The 20,506-nt window shown below is 41.3% G+C and overlaps 1 protein-coding gene across 4 annotated transcripts in view; it reads left to right on the forward strand.

Annotated features, from left to right (window-relative positions):
- The first annotated feature begins 7,705 nt into the window (after window positions 1-7,705).
- The window catches only part of ARL15 (ADP ribosylation factor like GTPase 15), a 215,296-nt gene continuing 202,495 nt past the window's right edge, over window positions 7,706-20,506 (forward strand). Inside the window, exon 1 of one of the 4 annotated variants that reach the window (XM_065739891.1) lies at window positions 7,706-7,980. In XM_065739891.1, the coding sequence (XP_065595963.1) occupies window positions 7,969-7,980 (12 nt within the window). In that variant the 5' untranslated portion in view covers window positions 7,706-7,968. The remainder of the gene's footprint in view (window positions 7,981-20,506) is intronic. The other 3 variants (XM_065739892.1, XM_065739894.1, XM_065739895.1) reach the window with 3 other exon arrangements.

Consider the following 20,506-nt stretch of genomic DNA (forward strand, 5'->3'; position numbering starts at 1 on the left):
GCTGGCTGTTCAGTTCCGGCCATTCTTACCACCTGGTCAGTGCAGAGCCAAGTCAATGCTTCTCTGGAGGATGAGAGTGGACAAGCATCAGATCAGTGAACGAGGAAGAAAGTTGCAAGGAGAAAGCACCTAGGCCCTTAACAGGAGTAGATTGTGTGGGGAGAAGAGGCCAATAGGAAGTGGTGAAGGCAGATGGAACTGTCCTGTGTCAACTGAAGGCATGATGGCTTGTGTGTAAAAACACAATACCTCAGAACTTCTTTTGACCTTTCTCTTTCTTTTTTCTACAGCCTCACTCCTTTCCACAGACTGATTTGATTTTTCCAGTCATCCTTTCTATTTAGTGCCCTGAAGATTCATTTCCAGTCCTTACTTTCCTGCTTTTAATCACTTCTAAATAACAAAATCCTAAAAAATTCTCAATGAGCCCTGCCACTTCTTTTCTCCACCACCCCAGAACCTAAGATTGATTTTTCTATTTGTTACTGATCAGTTGTGAACTTCCGTGACTCCATGAAATCTTTTTTTCTGATTCCCCCCAGATGCCTATTTTGGCCTGAAAACTAAAATGTTGACTGTACTTCTACTCTGAAATTCAGTAAGTTAGGGCATTTAAACAGACAGAACTCCAGCACATACTATCATACTATACTCCAATCTGTTGCCATATGCCTATGTATAAAATATTCCTGAGGTCCCAGTGTGTGCTGTTCAAATCCACTCTCATGCTTGGACTGCGGCTTCCAGTTATCCTGAAACAATATTACTGGAAGGATCTCCTGGGCAAGGAGCAAGATACACTGAAGAGAGCAGTCTGAGTGACGGTATTTCAGGGTCAGCTGGCTGTCTCCCAACAGACGGTGTTTCGTTTTCCCCCACTGGAAACTTCCCCGTGCAGAGTAACTCCATGCAGAGTAACAGTATCTTGAATGTTAATTCAGACAAAAATCAGAAGTAAAATACGCATTCCAAAAATACCCAGGCTACGCAGTTAGTTCCCTAGCGTTTCATTGGCTATGTGATGTGTAAATAATTGCCTCCTGTCACTTTGGTTGTTTAGTTTTGACTAGACCAACATATCAAAATTACTTCACTTGTTTGCTTTGCATTTCCCTGTCGGCCATGGATGAGGTATGCAACTATTAAAGGGTGCACGTGCATGATACCGCATGGGTCAGAGTACTCAAGAGTATACAAATTTTGGACAGACAGGAATTCAGCAACTGTATTTTTTGTGACAGTCCGTCTATTGTAAAGATGAGTGAATCCATCTTAGTTGCTGGGAAGACCTCTGAAGCAAATACAAAGGTCAAGCAACCAACGTCTTGCTCCTATTGAGAGTAGAAGAAAGAAAGCTATTGTTTTTATTAGGAAAATTATTTGAGTCTTTAAGGCAAGTGCTTGGACCTTTGCAAACAGAGACACTGCTTTTTCTGAAACAGTCCAGTCTTGCAATGGAATAGGTATTCTCATTATTACTATAATATAGAGATCATCCACGGGGATACTTTCTAATTCACACTCACGCTACCAGTATTAAAAATCTGTGATCCAAAACATCTAGTGGGAATCTGACCTGTGGATTTCCAAAAGGAAGATCAAATGAAGAACCTAATTAACCTTCTGTTTCTATAAACACTTGAAGTCTGTTTGTAAATGAACTACGTACAGAAGAATCTGCTGAGTCAGCTTTTGTAAGGCAGTATATTTAACAGTCTGTTGCATTCAACCTTTATTACTCATTATAACCTTAGAAAAAACAGTAAGTACGTTTGTATCAACATAAACCACTGTACCTTACTCACATAATTGGTCCCAGTGCTGAAGTGAGTTTATATGAAATATAGCACTTGTAGAATAGACAGCAGTCAACTGATCTGCTTTATGTGGAAAACAATATAACTAGCACTGAATATCTCCAGTTATATTTCAAAGGCACTACCTGTGCATGAGTAGTTTTTGTGAAGGCAGAGGTAGTTACAAAAACAGAAGTGGAAGCTCTGAAGCCCAGAAGGTATGGAACTTCAAATACATATATGATTGTCTTAAATTCATGTTATTTCTACTATATAGATGCCACTCATATTTGTATATGTGAGCTGGAAGCCAAGGATACAGATAAGTAATTTTTAAAAAGCAAATGGTTTATTTAAATGTCCTAGTACAGAGATATATGTGAAGCTGAAAGTAAATGCCCTCTATTACACACATCTGCTTTTCTAAGTGAGATATTTTCTAGTATAGTGTTATTTTCTAATATTTCAGTTTAAAATTACATCTGCTGTACTAGTGGGAGAGCATGAACTTGATTAATGTGGATTCATTTGGCATGACCCTTCTTCAAACTTCAGTGAACTCAGATGCTCAGAATTATACCTTCAAAAACATCCCAAATACTTTAGGAACTGCTGCAATTGAGACAAAACATTTGAAGCTATATGATATCCAGGACATGCTAATTATTTTGTTGATTTTAATTCACAGTATCTTCCTTCTTCAAACTGCATATTTTTGGGTTGTTTTATGGTTTAGGTTTTTTTCCCTCCCCTCAGAAATTAGTACTTTGGCTCATATTTCCTGATTTTAAACTAAATGGAAAGACTATCAGAAGTTCTGCAGTTGATACAACCTTCTCCACATTCCTTGTCTGCAAAAAGTAGCTAAACTGTAATCCTTTTCATAAGCAAATCTGATCAATGAAGGATTCTCCCTCTGGACTGACATCGTTCAAGGCTTGTTATTTCTTGTGGGCCTTAAATCTGCAGCTAAGATTTGTTTCCAGATTCTTACTCTCTGATATTGGTTTTTAATCCTGTCTCAGCTGTATGTTGATAGGCATGCTTAGGTATCAATTGCATACTTTAATTACACTTAGAAATACTACAAAGAATTTAAACACTTTAATCAGTAGGTCTTTAAGATATGCCTTAAAATAAACAGAAAAGCTCCTAAGGATACACTAGATAGCAAAGTGCAGGTTTAATTATAACTTGTTTTCACATGCCCGCAAAGCTTTAACTAGTTAACATGAATTAACAAAATGAAAGCATTATTCTTGTATGAAGTGGTAATTGGAGTTCAAACTCTAAGGTATGTATTACTATGTCATAATTTTTCTTCTAATGTACCATAAAGATACATTGGTACCAACAAATTACTTCTTACTTTCATTTAAGATTCCCCAAAAAGCAAGCTAAAATATAGAACCATCCACAACGTTGTATACTGTGTTTATTATTTCCATGGAGAGATGAAATGGTCATTTCCACTGATAGACATAATCCTGGCTAACATATTCTCAATATATGCTATATTTTAACTAGATAAAAAATTAAGTTGTAGAAGTTTGTAGGCACATTGATTTTGCCAGAAGATGTAATTCTTAAAGAAGATACAATGCTAAAATACATAAGGTGGTTCAACATGTTTTATGTAATATGAAATACGAGGTCATTAGCAAAACACAGTTTCTTTTGCTTCACAACTGCCTCTTCATTCAATTGCTTTGGCATTTCATGTTTCTTCTCTCTGATTAATACATGCCATTAATCTTTTATAGTGAAGACGACTGATACTAACAACAGCCAGATCTATGTTCCAAGTATTTGCACAGCTAAAGAACTGTACTTCAGACACGCAGACCTGCAGGATGGTCACTGTCAACTTCCAGCCACAACAAAAGCATTGTAGATCAAGATGCACTGACTTTCTCAAGCCTATAGTTTGAGAAGCTTTAAGAAACACAAATTTGCTAAGATGAAATGGGAAGACGAAAGGCCTTAAGAACTAGACTCCAAACCAGTCCATGTTGTAGTCTGAGACACACAATATTTTTTTTTCTCAACTGATACTAGGGATAAATCTGGAACACAACAGTAGTTCTGGCCTTGAAGACAACTAACAGAGTTCTCTTCATGTTGTCAAAATCAAAGGAAAAGGCCACAGATGAAAACACCTTTGCATCTTAATACCTTAGCAAAGACCATAGTTTCACTGCATTATTTCAATTTATTTATCCAGTTAAATGGCAAGACAGTTCCAACATGACAAAGAAACATTTGTATGTTCTGTAAGTTATATAAATGATGGAAAAATCTATTCCAATCCTTAATCAGAACTGTAATCATCATAAATTGCACCACACTGATGTTGCAAAAAATCCAAATGCTTAGCTCATCCCAGAAAGACAGGCATTATTTAGTTGCTGTCATTACCACTGAAACACACCACGCACTGCCTCATTGTGCTCACACCCACTCTGTGCCATTTTTTTCAGCATGGAGGAATTCAGTGACACACCTTTGCTTCATATGCACTTCCATGTCAGACACCATTCTGTCAGAGTGCCCATCAGCTGCCATCTGTCACGTGGCATCAACACGCTGGGATACTGGGATATTGGTGGGAAGGTTCAGCCCTTACTGTCATACCACCAACACCTGCCTCTGATGTGGGCCAAAAGAATAAAGTAGGAGACATTACTATCAGAGCAGCCGTCATATTAGTGATCAAATTACTTTTATGACATTTCTGTGTTCAGAGTTTGTCAATTGCTAGTGCTGTAACTCCTTGATTTTGGCACGTGGCAATCATAGATTAAAAAGTTCAAACTCAGTGAATTGCACTGACATAAACAATAAATAAAATGTTGTGCTCAGCACTTCTCAGGGACAAACCATAATTACAGTCCTCAATTTTTTTTGTGCAACCTTTCTGGAAATACATTTTGCAACAAGATTCAACTAAATACATTTGCACTGCCATGAAGATAACTTTTTTTTTTTTTCTTTTCTTTTTTCTTTTTCTTTTTTTTGGAATCAGTTCTTATTTACTATCTGCCATAAGATCTTTTGCCTCATGAAACAAAAACAAGACAAAAAAAAATACATAAATCATTCAACTTCTACCTTGCCACGTTCTTTCTTTCTGACAAGCTCCTTCATGAAGATAGTCAACACTGCATTAGCTATGTAACACCCCCACCCTGGAGATGCTCAAGACGGGGCTTTGAACAACTTGGTGTAGTGGGAGGTGGCCCTGCCTACAGCAGGGGGTTGGAACTACACAGTCTTAAATGTTCTTTCCAACCCAAACCATTCTATGATTCTGTTATAAAACTCAACTTCTTCCTAGATGAAAGATGTCCTATAGGTCTCATTAGAAATATCTCAGCAGCAATGATTGCTGCATAGGCTAAAAGACTCTAGAATTCCACTTACATTCTAATGTTTAATGTTATTCTTCTCTTTAAGTCATAAAATGAACATGCCGTAAACCTGCACAAGGGCCAGAACACTTGTTTGTTTATACTTAAGATAATGAATAACATATAAGCTCAGGCTTGGCTTCTCTTGATCAGATCTTTAGGTTTTGCAGTGTATACATGAAAATTCTTCTGATTTTATAAGCTGATGTTCTCTCTAGATCATGTATAGTTGCTTGTAAGCTAGAAGGAAAGCTGCACATATAAAATCGTCATTAGGAAAGCAGTATTTTTCTTTGTAAATATAAATGCATTTCACCTGCATAGTCAAAATTGAGATATCACCATTGTACAAGACAAAAGGGTCTTCTAGTTCACTCTCACCAAATCAAAATCAACGCTTACTAAAACATTCAAATATTGATATAGGCCTTGCTCACTTTTAAGGATTCTAGTTTCTAGTAGGTATGTCTTTTAGTGTCCAAACATCCCTTCTGTTGAAGCTTTTTACAGCATCTGACCTAAACGAGTTGTAACACAAGCCAATCACTTTATTTACACACCACCACATTCTTTGTGGCAACTGTCTTAATATGGATTCCATTTTCTTCTCAAATGGCTCTAGAAGAACTCCCAGTCATTGCACATTACACTACTGTCACAAGAAACCCTTCAGAAACTCTCTACTTGTTCCTAGTGTTCTCCTTTGGATTCTCTTCTAGTCATCCTTTATACAGAAATAGTGTCCAAAAGTGACAGCTCTCATAAGTGACATATTATTAAGGAAGAAAGGGTTTTATAAACTAAAGGGAAAACATAGCAAATATATATATATATTTAACACATAATAAAACAAAACAAAAATTCAATGACAAAAGACAGATATAATCTGATTTTTTTGATACTTCTTTGTAATTCTATCAAGAAGCATCCTTCAGCTACCTCTGTTCAGCCTGTAGTTCCCACTGTCAAAAGGACGTCTCATGATCAGGAGAAAGTTTCTTATAGTCATGGTCATTGCTGGCAAAACACTGAATAGCAGGAAGGGTCAAACCTGTATCCCTTCTTCCACACTCCAGCTATTAAAATGCTAAAATTAGCATATAGCTTAATGAAATGTAAACCATTTCATTTGCACTTGTTTACATTCAATTTAGGCTGCAATGCTTAATTGACGTCAATTTCAAAAGTAAACTAAAGAGAGTCAAAGAAATGAAATTCTTCTGTAGATCAAACATGATTAGAAAGTGAATTATCAATTAACAAGGCCTACTTGCCTTCTGGGCAGGACAGGGTGAAACACCTTATCAACATTCTGACACTAGCTGGATGTGGTGACTGAGCCCTTCTTGTGATGTTGCAACATCACAAGAAATTAAGAGTAGAAATTGCTGCCCTTATCCCCCACCCTTTACTAAATCTAGGCCATCTACTCACTAATATCCTTATAAACATGCATTCCTGATTGCTTTTGAATCCTCATTTAGTCATCCATTCCCCTTTCCATCTTATCTGCTTTTGCAGTGTATTTTATCACACTTTTTATTTTGCAAATCATTTAATCTGCTAATCCTTCAATTTCATATCCCACAGTCATATTGAGAAATAGCTTTCTCTAGGGAAACATATGTTGTTGCTGGTGTTAAAGAGCTATGGAAAAGCCTACATATTAGATTCTATTATGGGATATTAGTTTCTGTCACAAGTCATTGGGAAAATTATGTGTTGTAATCAATTTCTAAACTGCATACGTCAACTTTTTTCAAAAACAAGTTTACTCACAGATCCTCCTGAATGAAGCTGAGCTGTTTTGTCCCCTCTAGAAAAGTTTGTTTCTAGAAGTTAATAACAAAACTCCTGTTTGTTCTCATCAGGAATTATTTGCCATCTTGATTACTCTTTACTCAGTACCGCATCAGCTTAGAGAGGGTAAAAGGTCTTTCATGGCCGCACCACCCCCTTCCCAGAGGGTACAGGCTACAGCACCAGAAGCGGTAGTGCTGAAGAAAGATGACTGATTCTCAGCGCACCTGCTCCGCCGTTGCCTAACAGTGGAGGCTCAGAAAGAACAAAGGCAGAAGTCTTCAATGCTAAAGTTTGCAGCTTACTGCACATCTATTTCTAGGCACCTCTAAGATGACGTATCTTGCTGCTCTTACCCCTAACGGCGGCAACGGCAGCAGCCGCGGCCCTGGCACGGCACGGCACGGCACGGCACGGCACGGCACGGCACGGCACGGCACGGCACGGCACGGCACGGCACGGCCTCAGCTCCGCCCCTCTCCGCCCTCCCGATAGCGCCCAGCCTCCTCCCCGAGCGCCTACGCCTTTAAGAGCTTCCTGCGGCGCCCCCACGTGTGCGATCAGCTGATCGCGACGTCGCGCGGGGCGGGGCGGGGGCTCCGGCCGCTGCTGCCGAGCGGCGGGGCGCTGCGGGCGCGGGGCTGGGTTTGGTTGCGCTGCCGCCGCGCGCCCTGCCTCCCTCCGTCCCTCCCTTCCTCCTCCCGCCGGCCCCTCCGCGCGCGCAGGAGCAGCGGCAGTGACAGCGCCGCCGTGCAGCGCCGGCGCCCCCGCAGCCTCCCTCCGCTCTCGGGGCGCCGGCGGCCGAGCCCCCCTCGGATCCGCACCTGGCGGCTTCGGCAGAGCCCCCTCGCCCACCCCGCGCCCGTCCCCTCCCTCCCGGCGGGCAGGAAGCGCCGTTCCCCGGCGGCGGGGCGCGCTGTCAGCGGGCGGGCGGGCGGCCCCGCGGAGCTCCTCGGCGGTACATGGATTACCTGGTAGGTTCCCCCCCGCCCGCGGTGCGCGGCCTGCCCGTGGGGTGCGCGCGCCCGCCGGAGCGTGCGGCCGCCCGCTCATTTGTCCGCTATTAGTTCGCTAACGCCGTGACCCGGGCCGCGGCTGCGCTCCTAAATGCACGGGCGCGGGGCACGCTTGAATGAGCTAAATTGTCACCGCGGGCACGGCGGCGTTTATGGCTCCTTAATGAAGATTGGCCTTACCGGCCGCCGAGATGCTATCAGGCGCGCCGCCGGCGGGGTCGCGTTGAGGGGCGGCGACCTCCAGACAGCGCTGCACCTGCGGGGGGAGCGGGACGGCCCCGCTCCGCGTAGGGAGGGCCGTGTGCTTTCCCTTCCCTCGTAATGAGATGGAGAAACGCACGAAATGTCCGTTTTAGCGCTATCGCCGTGCCCGCGTAGCTTAGAGTTGCTCGGGGTTATTCTGCTTGCACCGACGACTTCTCTGCACTGTCCTTCCTGAGCATGTGTAGCAGAACCGAAGGTGAGCCCTGCCGGGCAGGAAGGCCGCTCTTTAAGAACCTGGTTAATGAAACACTGATAATAAATTGCTGTGCGCCAGGTGCAGCCATGCAGCTCCTTGAGGGCCTGGACCTGTTCCTTCCGTTTTTCCTTTATAACTTATGTCCAGATGGAGCTTCCCATCGAGTACTGTTCACAGTGCTTATGTTAATCTTTGTGGCTGTCACCTGCTGTGTGGATGCGCAGCCACCTGAGAGCCGTACATCTAATAAGGTTTGATCCTGGGGAGCACATTCCTCTGCTCACTGGAGGGAGGCAAGGGTTGAGTATCTCTACATTTTTTTTGTCCTTTACTCTTTTATTCCTGTTTGTCTTCTTCCCTGCCTCCCCTCCCCCCCGTCCCCCCAGTTCCCCTTGTTGTTTTGTGGGCTACAGGTAAGAGGTACAGGGCTAAGAGGTAGTGCTACCTCTTAGTAAAAGAAGAAGAAAGTGAATTTTCGGCATAGCTGTGGCCTTGAGCCTTCATGCAGTCCTTGCTTCATGTTTCTCTTGTACTGGGGAATGTCTGTGGAGTCAGACTATCCCCAGGCCTGATATGTCTTGTAGTGCTGTGTGAGACCTAGGGACTTTGTGTGCTGTAGGAGCTGCTACAAATCAGCTGTTTTTGTAAAAGGAAGTAAGGGATTGGGAAAAACAGCCCAGGCAGGCTCCTAGTTCTGGGACAGTTCAGGTGCCTGTGTCCATCACTGGCCACCAGGTGTGGCCAAGGTTAACATCACTTCTCATGGAGCAGGAGAGCTCCCTTGGATCTTTGGGATGCTCACTGCAACTGCCATCCACACACGTGTAAACCAGAACAGAAAAGAAATCTGGAAGGCTTTAATTCTTGTGACTGTATACTACTTGGAATGAAAACACACTGTTTAGCAGTATTTTCTCATGCAATCATGCAGAGGTCTTTTCCTTCCGGTACTCATTTTTACCAACTGCAGGAGATTGCTCCTCCTTCTCTTCTCTGTTAATGGCAGCAAATGGAAAAGCTTTATGCTGCCCAGATGGTGGGGGCACCTAGGAAAGTCTGCTCTGACAGGAGAGGTTGGTGGGGAGAGTGAGGGACACAGTTCTTTCTGGCCCTGGAGGACCACAGGGCTCCCACAGAATACCTGTTGCTCTGATGGGCCCACTTTTCATGCAAGGCCTGCAGTTACAGTAAGGATATTCACCTTTAGGTATGGGACCTCCATAACCTGGTTATTTTCATGAAAGCAAAAGCTGTGTATGTTAAGAAAGTTTTCAGCTATCAAGTCTTATGCATTTATGTTGGTGTCTTTCACCCATGTAGGCTTCAGCTGCTAAACATAACGTCCCTTGCTGGTTCCTCCCGTTGAATGCACGAGTTGGAGCTTAAGGAGCTCTCTGCCTGTGGTGAGGAACACCCAGCAGAGCAGAGAGTGCTGCTCTTCCTGATGGCTGTTGCCCCTTGACAGCACTCCAGGCAGTTTTGGTTGGTGACACAGGGAGCTCAGCAGAAGAAGGGCTGGGACAGCTGAGTTCAGACTGGCTGCGGTGTTTGCTTTGGGGTTGCCCCATGTCAGCATGGAGTCTGCCCTCAGCTGTCATTTCCGTACTGGTGTAGGAGGCCTGTTTTCCAGGTATCTCAGGATGAGGCCTGTCCTGGTGAAAGATTTGTTTTTTAAGGAGCTGATTCCAAGAAACACTGAATAGATAAAATACTAGTATTAGGTGAGCATCTCCTGTGCTGCCCAGTCTAGATTTGTGTTGTAACAGTAGTTCTAGTAGCTGTTACAGGTGCTTGAGCCATTGCTTGTTTGGCTTTTGTGTCAATGCAATTACGATGTTAGGAGTGGTATTGTTTTTTTGTGTTCATGTTTTTATAGGCATAGGTGAGCCAGGTTCAACCTCCAGAAGAAAAACCATCTTCACTCACTGGTGAACTCCTTTAAAACATCCTATACGAATGCAGCTGCATCAGTATATATAGTAGCAAGAGTTTTGTATGTAATCCTGTAGTGTGTCTGGAACAATCTTCTACTTCATTCTTGCTACTCTGTGTCTGGATGAATTACAGTGCATACATAGACTTGTGTTGGCTGGCCTGTGTTCTGTAGACTGTGCTTAATTTTTGACGGTATGTCATGATGCATCTTGTTAAAAGTATGGTTTATGACCAGTCTTAGAGTATTTGCTTAGAGAACCTGTGGCGAAACAGTGTCAGTGCTTCAGCTTTCATACGTAGTACTTGCAGTGCAGATCTTAAGCTGATGAGCAGGCTTTCACAATACATTTCTAAGTGACATCCTCTGCATTAGATAATGATCTTACACTGAACAATTGCATGTATCAGCCTGGTGATGAGCCTGTAAGTGCTGCTTTAGAGAATGATGTAGTAATTTGAATCAGTGTGAGTTGAGGTGAGAGGGAAAAGACGTTTCTACCTTGTCTTGAGAGTTTGTGATGTGTTGGTTGATCCTAAAGTATTGCCTCATTAATTTCCATGGAAATTTTAACAGTTAAAAAATGCACAATAACACTACTCAAGAGAGCAAGTTCTCAGCTATAGAACACTGTTTTTTAACACATTCACCTCTGTTAGCTATGCATTTCTGCCATGAACAAGAACTTGCATGTCATGCTCATAAAAATATGCATGACCATCCAGCATGTGACTTGCCTTACACGTCACTGTCACTGTTGCTGAAATCCACCACCCACCACCTCCCTGTGCTCACATCCACTGTTTGGTCTCCACAAATGTTCAGCAAGCATCAATGAATGCCAGTGGCTGCCATTTTTTCCACATGGAGGAATTCAGTGATACATGTTTGCTTCATATGTGCTTCAGTGTCAGGCTGCCCCTTGGCTGCCATCTGTCACACAGCAGCAACATGTAATGGGATATTGATGGGAAGGTACAACCTCTTTTGCTGTACCACCAACATCTGCCTCTGATGTTGTGGGCCAACATCATAAAATAGGAGGCATTACTTTTGGTGCAGCCCTTGTAAACTTGATAACTTGCTGATTTTTTTTAACCTCAGCATTTTTAATATGAGAACTTCTCCTTAAATTGAATCCTATTCTGTGTAGTATATTTCTACCTGAAACTGAAGATAATACTTTTGTGAACAACTCTATCAACTTCAGTGGCTTTTTTCATCGTAAAAATTAAACATGAGGTAGTGCAGTACAATCTTGTTGCTTTGTTGGAGTTTTTTTTAATAGTTTAAAAAACACTCATTTTTTGTTTCTTTCTACATTTACTAGTTGTACTGAACAATTTTATCTCTGTTATGCATGCAAAGGTGGGTTCTGACTAAATGGAACTAAACTTTTAAATTTTTCATGAGTAGCCCTTAAAGTGACTTCAGAATTTCTTGTTTCTGAATGTTCTCAACTGAAGGTTTGGAGAGTTCAATCAGACACATTCTTTTTGTGTGGAAAGCAATATATACCAAGCTGGTGTTATAACAAACAGTAGCAGATTTAAAATACAAATAAAAAATTATTTCTGAGCAACTTTTCTGCCTCTGAAAGTTCACCTTGAGACCTTCCCTTTTATTTAATTGTACTCCAGACAGGTTTGATGTGCAAATGGGTAAGACAGGGCAGATCATGGCCGGTTTGTGTTTCTGGTGTACTTCAGATCTGTTCTGACCGTTGCTGTTGCCTGTTAAGTTGTTTGATACATACAGGCCTTGAAAAACGTTACATTCTACAGATGGCATTATGTAAGTGTGTATTGGAAGATGAGAATGTTTTTTCACTGAAACTTTGTCATCAATCATGGCTGCTGTTCCTTGAGTAAGGAAGGAGGGGTAATGTCCATGCTGGGTGATCATGGCTTTTCATTCAAGGTTATAAATGTTACCTACTGCATGAGCAACAGAGGTCTATTGAGCCTTGCATTCTTATCACATGCTAAACTCCCTTCTGATCGTAAAATATTGACTTCTGTCACATAGTTATCAGTATTGTTGGGTTGTCTGTTGGTTCATTCATCAGATATATCATTACTGAAATTTTTACCCTCAGTGAGAACAGTGGCTTACATCTTAGGGTCTCATTCCTACTTCAGCTTGGAAAGCTGGTTAGGCACAAGTATGAGGGGTCTGATAATTCTTTCAGAAATAAGATACAGCCTAATGCAGAAGAGAAGTCAACTTATATATGAAAGGTCAACTGGTGTGCAGGGTGCACACAGATGTCTTGGTGTTAGGATTGGATTTGAACTTCTGACTTCACTCATCTCTGCTTTATGTGGGTTTGTATTGCAGAATGGTAATGTGAACTTGAGTTTTTTGAGATGAAAGCAGGTTGTAAGATGCACTCAACTTGCATTTCCAATCTGTGGGACCAGGTTAGAACTAGTCAGAAGTGAAATGCCTAATGGTATATAGTGTAAATACTTTGTCTTCAGTACAAGCCCTTGCTAGGCAGCACTGCTTGCCATTCTGTACATAGCTAGGGCTATGAGTTTCAAAATGGGATGGTTGTTCCTTTAGATTATTTTCTGCATCAACAAAGCTGTGCAGAAAGAAGTCCCTAACAGACTTTGGAGCCTGTAACCCAAAACAGTTGTTTTGGCGAGGTTTCTGTTAGTATTTCAGCTCTGTGAAGCATAGCATGCAAATCTAAATTAACTGGGAGTGGAGAATGGAATTCATTCTGGTAGAAAACTTTCTCAGAATGAGGATTAATCTGAGTTAAGTAAGTTTGGGAGTTTAAGAACCTGGTCTGGCTGGAGACCTGAAAGGTACTCTAAAGAACAAATGTTTCTCTTTGGTGTTGAAAACAATTTTTGCTGAGTGGAAGATGTCATCAGCCATATCAAAAAGGCAATAAAAATATTGGTGGCATAGCTTAGCGGAAATCAAGTGGCTGAAGACAGGTGAGCGAGCAGAAGAGACAGACAGTATATTTGCAGAAATTATGCAAGTATTGTATTAGCTCAGTCTGCAATAGGAAGCATTACTGAATTCCCCAGATAAACTTTTGTTTCAAAGGTGGCTATTGTGAAGGCTGAAATTTGACACAGCTACCTTGGGAACACAAAAGAATGCATTAATGTGATTATTATTCCAATTACAAGACTGAAATAACAGAGGTACTGCAGCTTCAGAAATCTTGTTCTGTTTAGATAGCACAGGCTGAATAAACAAGTGAATTAGAATGTTTAAAATCAAATTACTTTACCATCTTGCCTGTTCCATGATGAGGATTGATTAGAGTTGTAGATGTTATTACATCAAAAAATATGTACCAGTTGCTGAAAATGTGCTTGTCTGTTTGTTACAAATAGCCCTACCCTTTCTTTTTAAGTTATTCCAAGGCTTCAATATGTGTTGAACCCAGTGTTACTCTGCATAATGTCGCTCCTAAGTTCTGAAGTTAGAGCTTCTGCTTAGAGGCGGCACGGTGATGAATTTAACAAAAGGTTATAAATACAAGCTTTTATAATGTGAGAAGATCTGTCCTAGTAAGGACAGAATATTCTTCCTAATATTCCATGCTGATTAGCAATTTTGGCTTGCCATCAGGATCATCAGCTCTTGTTTTTTAATACTGTCAGCTTGTGAAGCAGCTCTTTGAAAGCTTGAGGTTTTGAAGTTTTTGATTGTGAGAATATCAACCTTTCATTAGTAAGGAGATAATTTTAGTTTCAGACTTAAAAGTGTGAATATGGACCCTTACAACTGGGAAGACATAAGGAAAAAACACATTCAGTATTTGAGATTGTTTTTTTGCTTTTGACTCAGTATATTTGCAGTGTGTAGGTTTAGCCTTTTTTCTACTTAATGTGCCTCAAAACTTTCTGAAAGGCAAACTGTCTTACTATCTTTGGGGACATAAAATAGGATATTTGCAATTGATTCATCTCATGCTGGGTTCCTCAGGTTACTTTTCTTTTGGCTGTCTGGTTGTCTAGTATGGTGACATAATGAACTGCCGACATGAGGATGTAAGTATCTTCCTACTAGCTGAGAAAGAGGCACAAACCAGGAAGTCTAGCTGACAAGTCCTCTTATGTTTAGATGCAGACTCACCTTGTGGCTTTGCATATGAGGACAAAAAAGCAGGAAGAACATGAGTCTTTGTGCAGTACTTCACTTTTATGATACATGCTTTAGTGAAGCAAGGAAAGGTACAACTTATTCATAGGATGCCATTTACTTTTGGCATGGGAGAGTTTGAGGAAGGAAGGTGGCATCCAAGATCCAGCAGGAACTTTTCATGTGGGGGAGGTGAGTTTGCAAATCTTTCTTGGTTTCTACTTTTTTCTTTTTTTTCCATTTTTTTTTCTTCCTAGTTACGACTTGGAGATTTTTGATCAAAGAAGCCTCTGTTTTCCACATTCTTATTAGCTTTTACAGCAACTACTGTCTACTCTTCCATTATATAATTTCGCATGTAACACGGATGCAAGACTTTGAAGCAATTAAGAATGAAGTAATCTCTCAGCGCACTGTCAATAATGAGTCTCATAAATGAAGATTGATAGTGCTATCCTGGCAGTGAGGGAGAAGAAAAAGGAGAGACTACAAGGGAATTTCATGTTTGCTCGGTTATGTTAGCTACATGTGCTTTGGATGGTCCATTGTATAGACAAATATTAAGAGCAGATTTTGAACCAGGAGAAATAAATCCTTCTCCTTTTTCTATTGATAACATGAGGGCTGCTTCAAAAGTAGTGCCTCCTACTTTATGGTGCTGGCCCACAACATCAAAACCAGGTAGAGGTTGAATCTTCCTGCCAGTGTCCCATTACACGTTGCTGCTGTGTGACAGATGGCAGCAGAGGGGCAGCCTGACTAAATGGTGTCTGACATGGAAGCACTTATGAAGGAAATGTGTGTCACTGAATTCCTCCACGTGGAAAAAATGGCAGCCACTGACATCATTGATGCTTGCTGAACATTTGTGGAGACCAAACAGTGGATGTGAGCACAGGGAGGTGGTGGGTGGTGGATTTCAGCAGCAGTGACAGTGACGTGTAAGACAAGTCACATGCTGGATGGCCATGCAGATTTTTATGAGCATGACATGCAGGTTCTTGTTCATGGCAGAAATGCATAGCTAACAGTGGTGAACAGTGTTCTGTAGCTGAGAACTTGCTCTCTTGAGTAGTGTTATTGTGCATTTTTTAACTGTTAAAATTTCCATGGAAATATTGAGGCATTTTGGAGCAATCTGTGCATATTGGCAGATGAAATTTGTCGTTGATGAATACTAAGTAATGTATACTGACTGCTGAATAAATCTGACAATGCAGGTGTATGGGTAGGCTCCAAAATAATGATAGTGCTCAGGGATAGGATGGAGGGTCTTCTTAAAAATGTCATTCCATCTCCAACAGCTGTCAACAAGTTACCTAGACTCTTCAGAACTTTGCTTAAAAGCAAAGCTTACTTTTGTCTGAATTACTATGTTTCATGTTGCAACATCTTAGAGTATTGTAAAACTGAAGAAGATAAAGAGAAGGATGGCAGGGTAATCAAAGAAAACAAATATTCCCATAGAAAGAGATCTGAAGTAGTTATAGCCCTCCAGACAGATTAAGAGACAACTGAATGCTGTGGGGCACCACTATTACAGATGTTGCTGAAATAATAAAGACAGGGTAAACAGGCAGTAAACTGTTTCTTCTGATACAAGATTGTATACACTTGATGATAAATGTAATTGCTTTTTTTTTTCTCCACAAGTATGGTGGAATTCTGGGTGTTGTGATTGAGAGACCTAAATGGATAGATGTTGTATAGCTACTTAGAAGACAGTTCTGTTGGGAAATATTAAACAGAAAGTTCATCAGTGATGCGTGATCCTGAAGCTATTAACTTCAGCCTCTTTCTCTGATACATCTTTCTCAGGTTCAAGCACATCCTGAAGCAGGATGTGCTTGAACCTGAGAAAGATGTATCAGTGAAAGATGGTTCCTGGTGCTTATGCTGTGTGCCCTCACTGAGGGAAGAACTAGATCTAGTTCCAGAATAGGAAATTGCTCTAAGAAAATAGATGTATTCTGAATAATGTATGCCCGTGTTCCCCAGGGTAAGCAGAGTTGTATTATCTGCACGGAAGGTGAGACTTTTTGTTCAGCGGGTTTTATGAAGACATTGTGTCTGCTCCAGAGACCTGTAGCTAAGGGATGCCTCCTGCTGGGAGATTCTGTCTTGATGTATGAGCAGCTGTTGGACTTGCAGCATTTGTATCTCAACAAATTCATGACTGATACGTAAGGCCCTCAAGGTTAGCAAGAGTGAACCTGAAACTACCTGTATGGAGTGCAAAGTGATGATGCATGCTAGTGAGTGATCTTTTCTCTCAGTGTTTTATTCTTATTTAGAAACTTAGATAATTTCAGGTTTCAGCAAGACTGGAAGAAAGGTCTAGGATTCTTGAGAAATATCTGTGCTGTACTTACAGCTATTAATTGTGTGTTGGCTAATCTACATCTTTTACTGTCTGAACCGTTGCAGCCCTGGAAGCAGCAGTGGAAAACTGTTCTAGTGAGAATACTGCCTAAAAGAGGGGAGAGCATTGTTCTCTAGTGCATCCATTTGGTTATGTTTTATGATGACAGGAGAGTTCTTGGCACCTTTCCTATTTCCTGTTCACATATCACTGGTTTTCCATCAGCATCAGATTTCTTCTAGTCTCTAAGCTCAGATGTATTTATCTAACGATTTTATAGAAAAGATTGGTATTCTAAAAATCTAATTATGCATCATTACAGGAGAAAATGAAAATATTTTGTGTGTTGTTTATCCCTAAGAACTGTATTAAAAAAGTTTGGGATTTTAATCTAGAAGTAGATTAATGAAATGTGCTGAAGGGCTGTGTCATCTTCTGCAGATAGATAAGCTTTCAGATTACTGCTGGGAATTCAGTGTACAGGCTTAGCAAACACTGGTTGTGGTCAGAGTTCCTACCACCTTTTACTGCAGCATACCTGTATGTGCTTTTTTGTGTCTACATGTTCTTTAAAATATGTAAACCCTGACAGTTTGTTTATGTAAAGCTGCTTACAGATAGGTGACTTAAAATCTGTATATTGTTTGCAGTTGTGTTGCTGGTTGTCAGATTTCTTATGCCCTGAAAAATTGCAGGGGGAAGAGCCTTTTTCCTGGGAGGTCCAATAGATCCACGTGATTGCTGGGGTGGGTCATATATTTGTAAATGAGCAGGAGAACATCTCAACCTTTACTAAACCAAACAGATAAATCACCAAAAAAAAACCCACAAAACAAAACCACTGTCCTTCTCTCACATTGCTTTCTGGTTTTGTTATTTTGGAACTAAGTGCTGTAACTTGTTAAGGATTGTGGCAAGTCAAGCTGGTGTCAATTTAAGTATTTCTGTTAGCTGGTAGAGAGAGGAATGGCAGCTCCTGCAACTGATAGCTGTCTGCTGTTTGTTTCCTTTCCAAGATGCTGTTTTGGGCCCCCACTTTGCTCACCAAGTCTCCTGAGACTAGTGTCCTGACTGCTTTTAACCCAGTGGTTACAACCCCAGGTGATCACGTGCAGAGCATGCTCTAATTCTTCAAGTTTGCTCGCTTGTTAACACAAATAGGAGTTTAATTTTCTGTTTGGTGAAGATGCAGATGTTAAATCCATGAATTTGCACAGGTGTGGACTACAGTATGCCTGTATCAGATCTGTGTTTTTAAGCAATGAATACAGAAAATATTTTGTATTGATATTTATTCTGATAACTGAGTGAGAGTGGAAAGAATGGACAGAACAAATGCTTGTGCATTAAAGGTGTTACAACTGCAAGGTGGACGTATTTTGAAGTTGTTATGAACAATCACACTTCTATGAATGTATGACTGAGGTAGTAATGTTTTGAGAAAACACATGCCATGGCTTTACTTGTCAGCTGGAGAAATGAGATGACCCTTTGCCTAAGCAGAAGGGTGGATGATGACAAACATGTTTGTTACACTTGACATACTCGACCTGAAGACTTGTTTTCTCACTTTAGACATGTTAAGTGACATCTGTTCTGAGTAACTCTTTGCAGAGCTGTATCAAATAAGGTATCTTTCTTTTTAATATTTTTAGTTATGTTTTAAAATGTTTTTCTTTTATTTTCATGCTTACCATGTAAAATCCTTTCAGAAAGCAACAGTAAACTGTAAGTAAATGAAACAAAAAGTTATCCAGCAATTGTTTTGTTCCCCTTTTGTATGATGTGAAATGAAATGCAAAACCAAAGTAATGAAATACTACGATTGTTATCTTGGAGGCTTGGGGAAGGATTCATTTAATAATTAATAGAGGAAAAGTTCAATGGCACAGTACATGGCAGTACGAAGAAGAAATTTGTGATTCTGCTTCTGAAATGTGCTGCTGCACATATACTTCCTTTGCAACCAGAAGGACTCACCTGCTTTTATGCATGTAAATCTCACCAAAAGAAATGCCTCCTGTTTATTTCCATGGAAACTACATCAGATACAAAAAGTGCAATAGCACTATTTGATGGAGCAAATTCTTATCTACAAGAAATTATTTTTCAAAATAGTCACCACCATTAGATATGCACTGATGAATGAGAACCTGTGTGCCATGCTCGTGAGCATCTGTGCTGGAGGAGGTGACCCACTGTTGTCACTGTGGAAGTGCACCACTCACAGTCTCCTTGTTTGGTCTCCGCAAATGTTCACCAAGCATCAGTAAATGTCAGCAACTGCTTTATTTCTGCATGGTGGAGTTTGACGATGTGTCTTTGCTCTGTACACATTTCCATGTCAGACACTGTTTTGTCAGACTGCCCCTCTGCTGCTACCTGTTGCGTAGCAACAAAATGTAATGGAATATTGGTGGGAATGTTCAGCTTCTTATGCTGTGCACCAGCATCTGCCTTTGAAGTTGTGGGCAAACAAAATAGGAGGCATTACTTATGGAGTAGCTCTTATAAAATGATGGGTTTTCCATCAGGATAGAATCTGACACGATACTGACTGTAGAAATCAGTGAATGCATCATCTTCTGTTTACATAGTGGCTTAAATTGTTGCAGACTCAGGTTAGATATTAGGAAACTGGACAAGTTTGTTAAGTGGTTCCACAAGAACCTAATGTGGTTCAACAAGTGTAGGGTACTGCTCTTGAGTCAGAACAGTCCCAGACGTGTACAGATGGGGAGAAAAACTTTTTGAGGGTAGCTGTGCTGTGAAGGACTTGGAGATTCTGGTGGTTGAAATGCTGGACATGAGCCAGAAGTGTACCCTTGAAGCCCAGACAGCCAATGCTGTCTTAGGCTGTGTGAGTAGAGGGGTGGCCAGCACAAAGTGGGAGAGGATTGGCCCTCTGTGCTCTGCCCTTATGAGGCCCCAGCTGCAGTACTGCGTCCAGCACAAGAAAGATGTGGAGCTGTTGGAGATGGTCCAAGGGAGGGTCATGATTGTCAGAAGGCTGGAGCACCTCTTCTAAAGAAAGGCTGAAGGAGCTTAGCTTATACAGCGTGAAGAAGGGAAGGCTCCCAGGGAGGCCTCATCGTGGCCTTCCAATGTTTCAAAGGAGGTGATAAACAAAAGGGAGACTATTAGACTGTTTACACAGTCTAATAGCGATAGGATAGAAGGGAATGTCTTTAAACTTAAAAGAAGGGAGATTTAGGTTAGATGTCAGGAGAAAATCCTTTACTCAGAGGGCTGTGAGGCCCTGGCACAGGCTGCCCAAAGAAGCTGTGGATGGCCCATTCCTGGAGGTAGGTGTTCAAGACAAGGTTGGGTAGGGCCTTGGGCAGCCTGAGCTGGAGGCTGGTAACTGTGCCCGTGGCAGGGGCCTGGAACCAGTTAATCTATAAGGTCCCTTCCAACCCAAACCATTCTGTAATTCTATAATGAATCAATCTGCAGAGTGCGTAGAGTGAGGTAGAACAATGTGAGGTGTAACATATGTACTGTTTGCTCCTCCATACAGCGTTCTACAGGATTTCTCAAAGTCAGTTCTACTATTTTTCTGCCTTTTTTTTTTTCTAATGGGTAACTCAGAGTGGGAGTGGTACAACTTGAT

The sequence above is a fragment of the Cyrtonyx montezumae genome, unplaced genomic scaffold (genome assembly GCF_038088225.1).
Source record: "Cyrtonyx montezumae isolate F1298 unplaced genomic scaffold, pur_monq_1.0 scaffold_25, whole genome shotgun sequence".
NCBI classification, from domain to species: domain Eukaryota; kingdom Metazoa; phylum Chordata; class Aves; order Galliformes; family Odontophoridae; genus Cyrtonyx; species Cyrtonyx montezumae.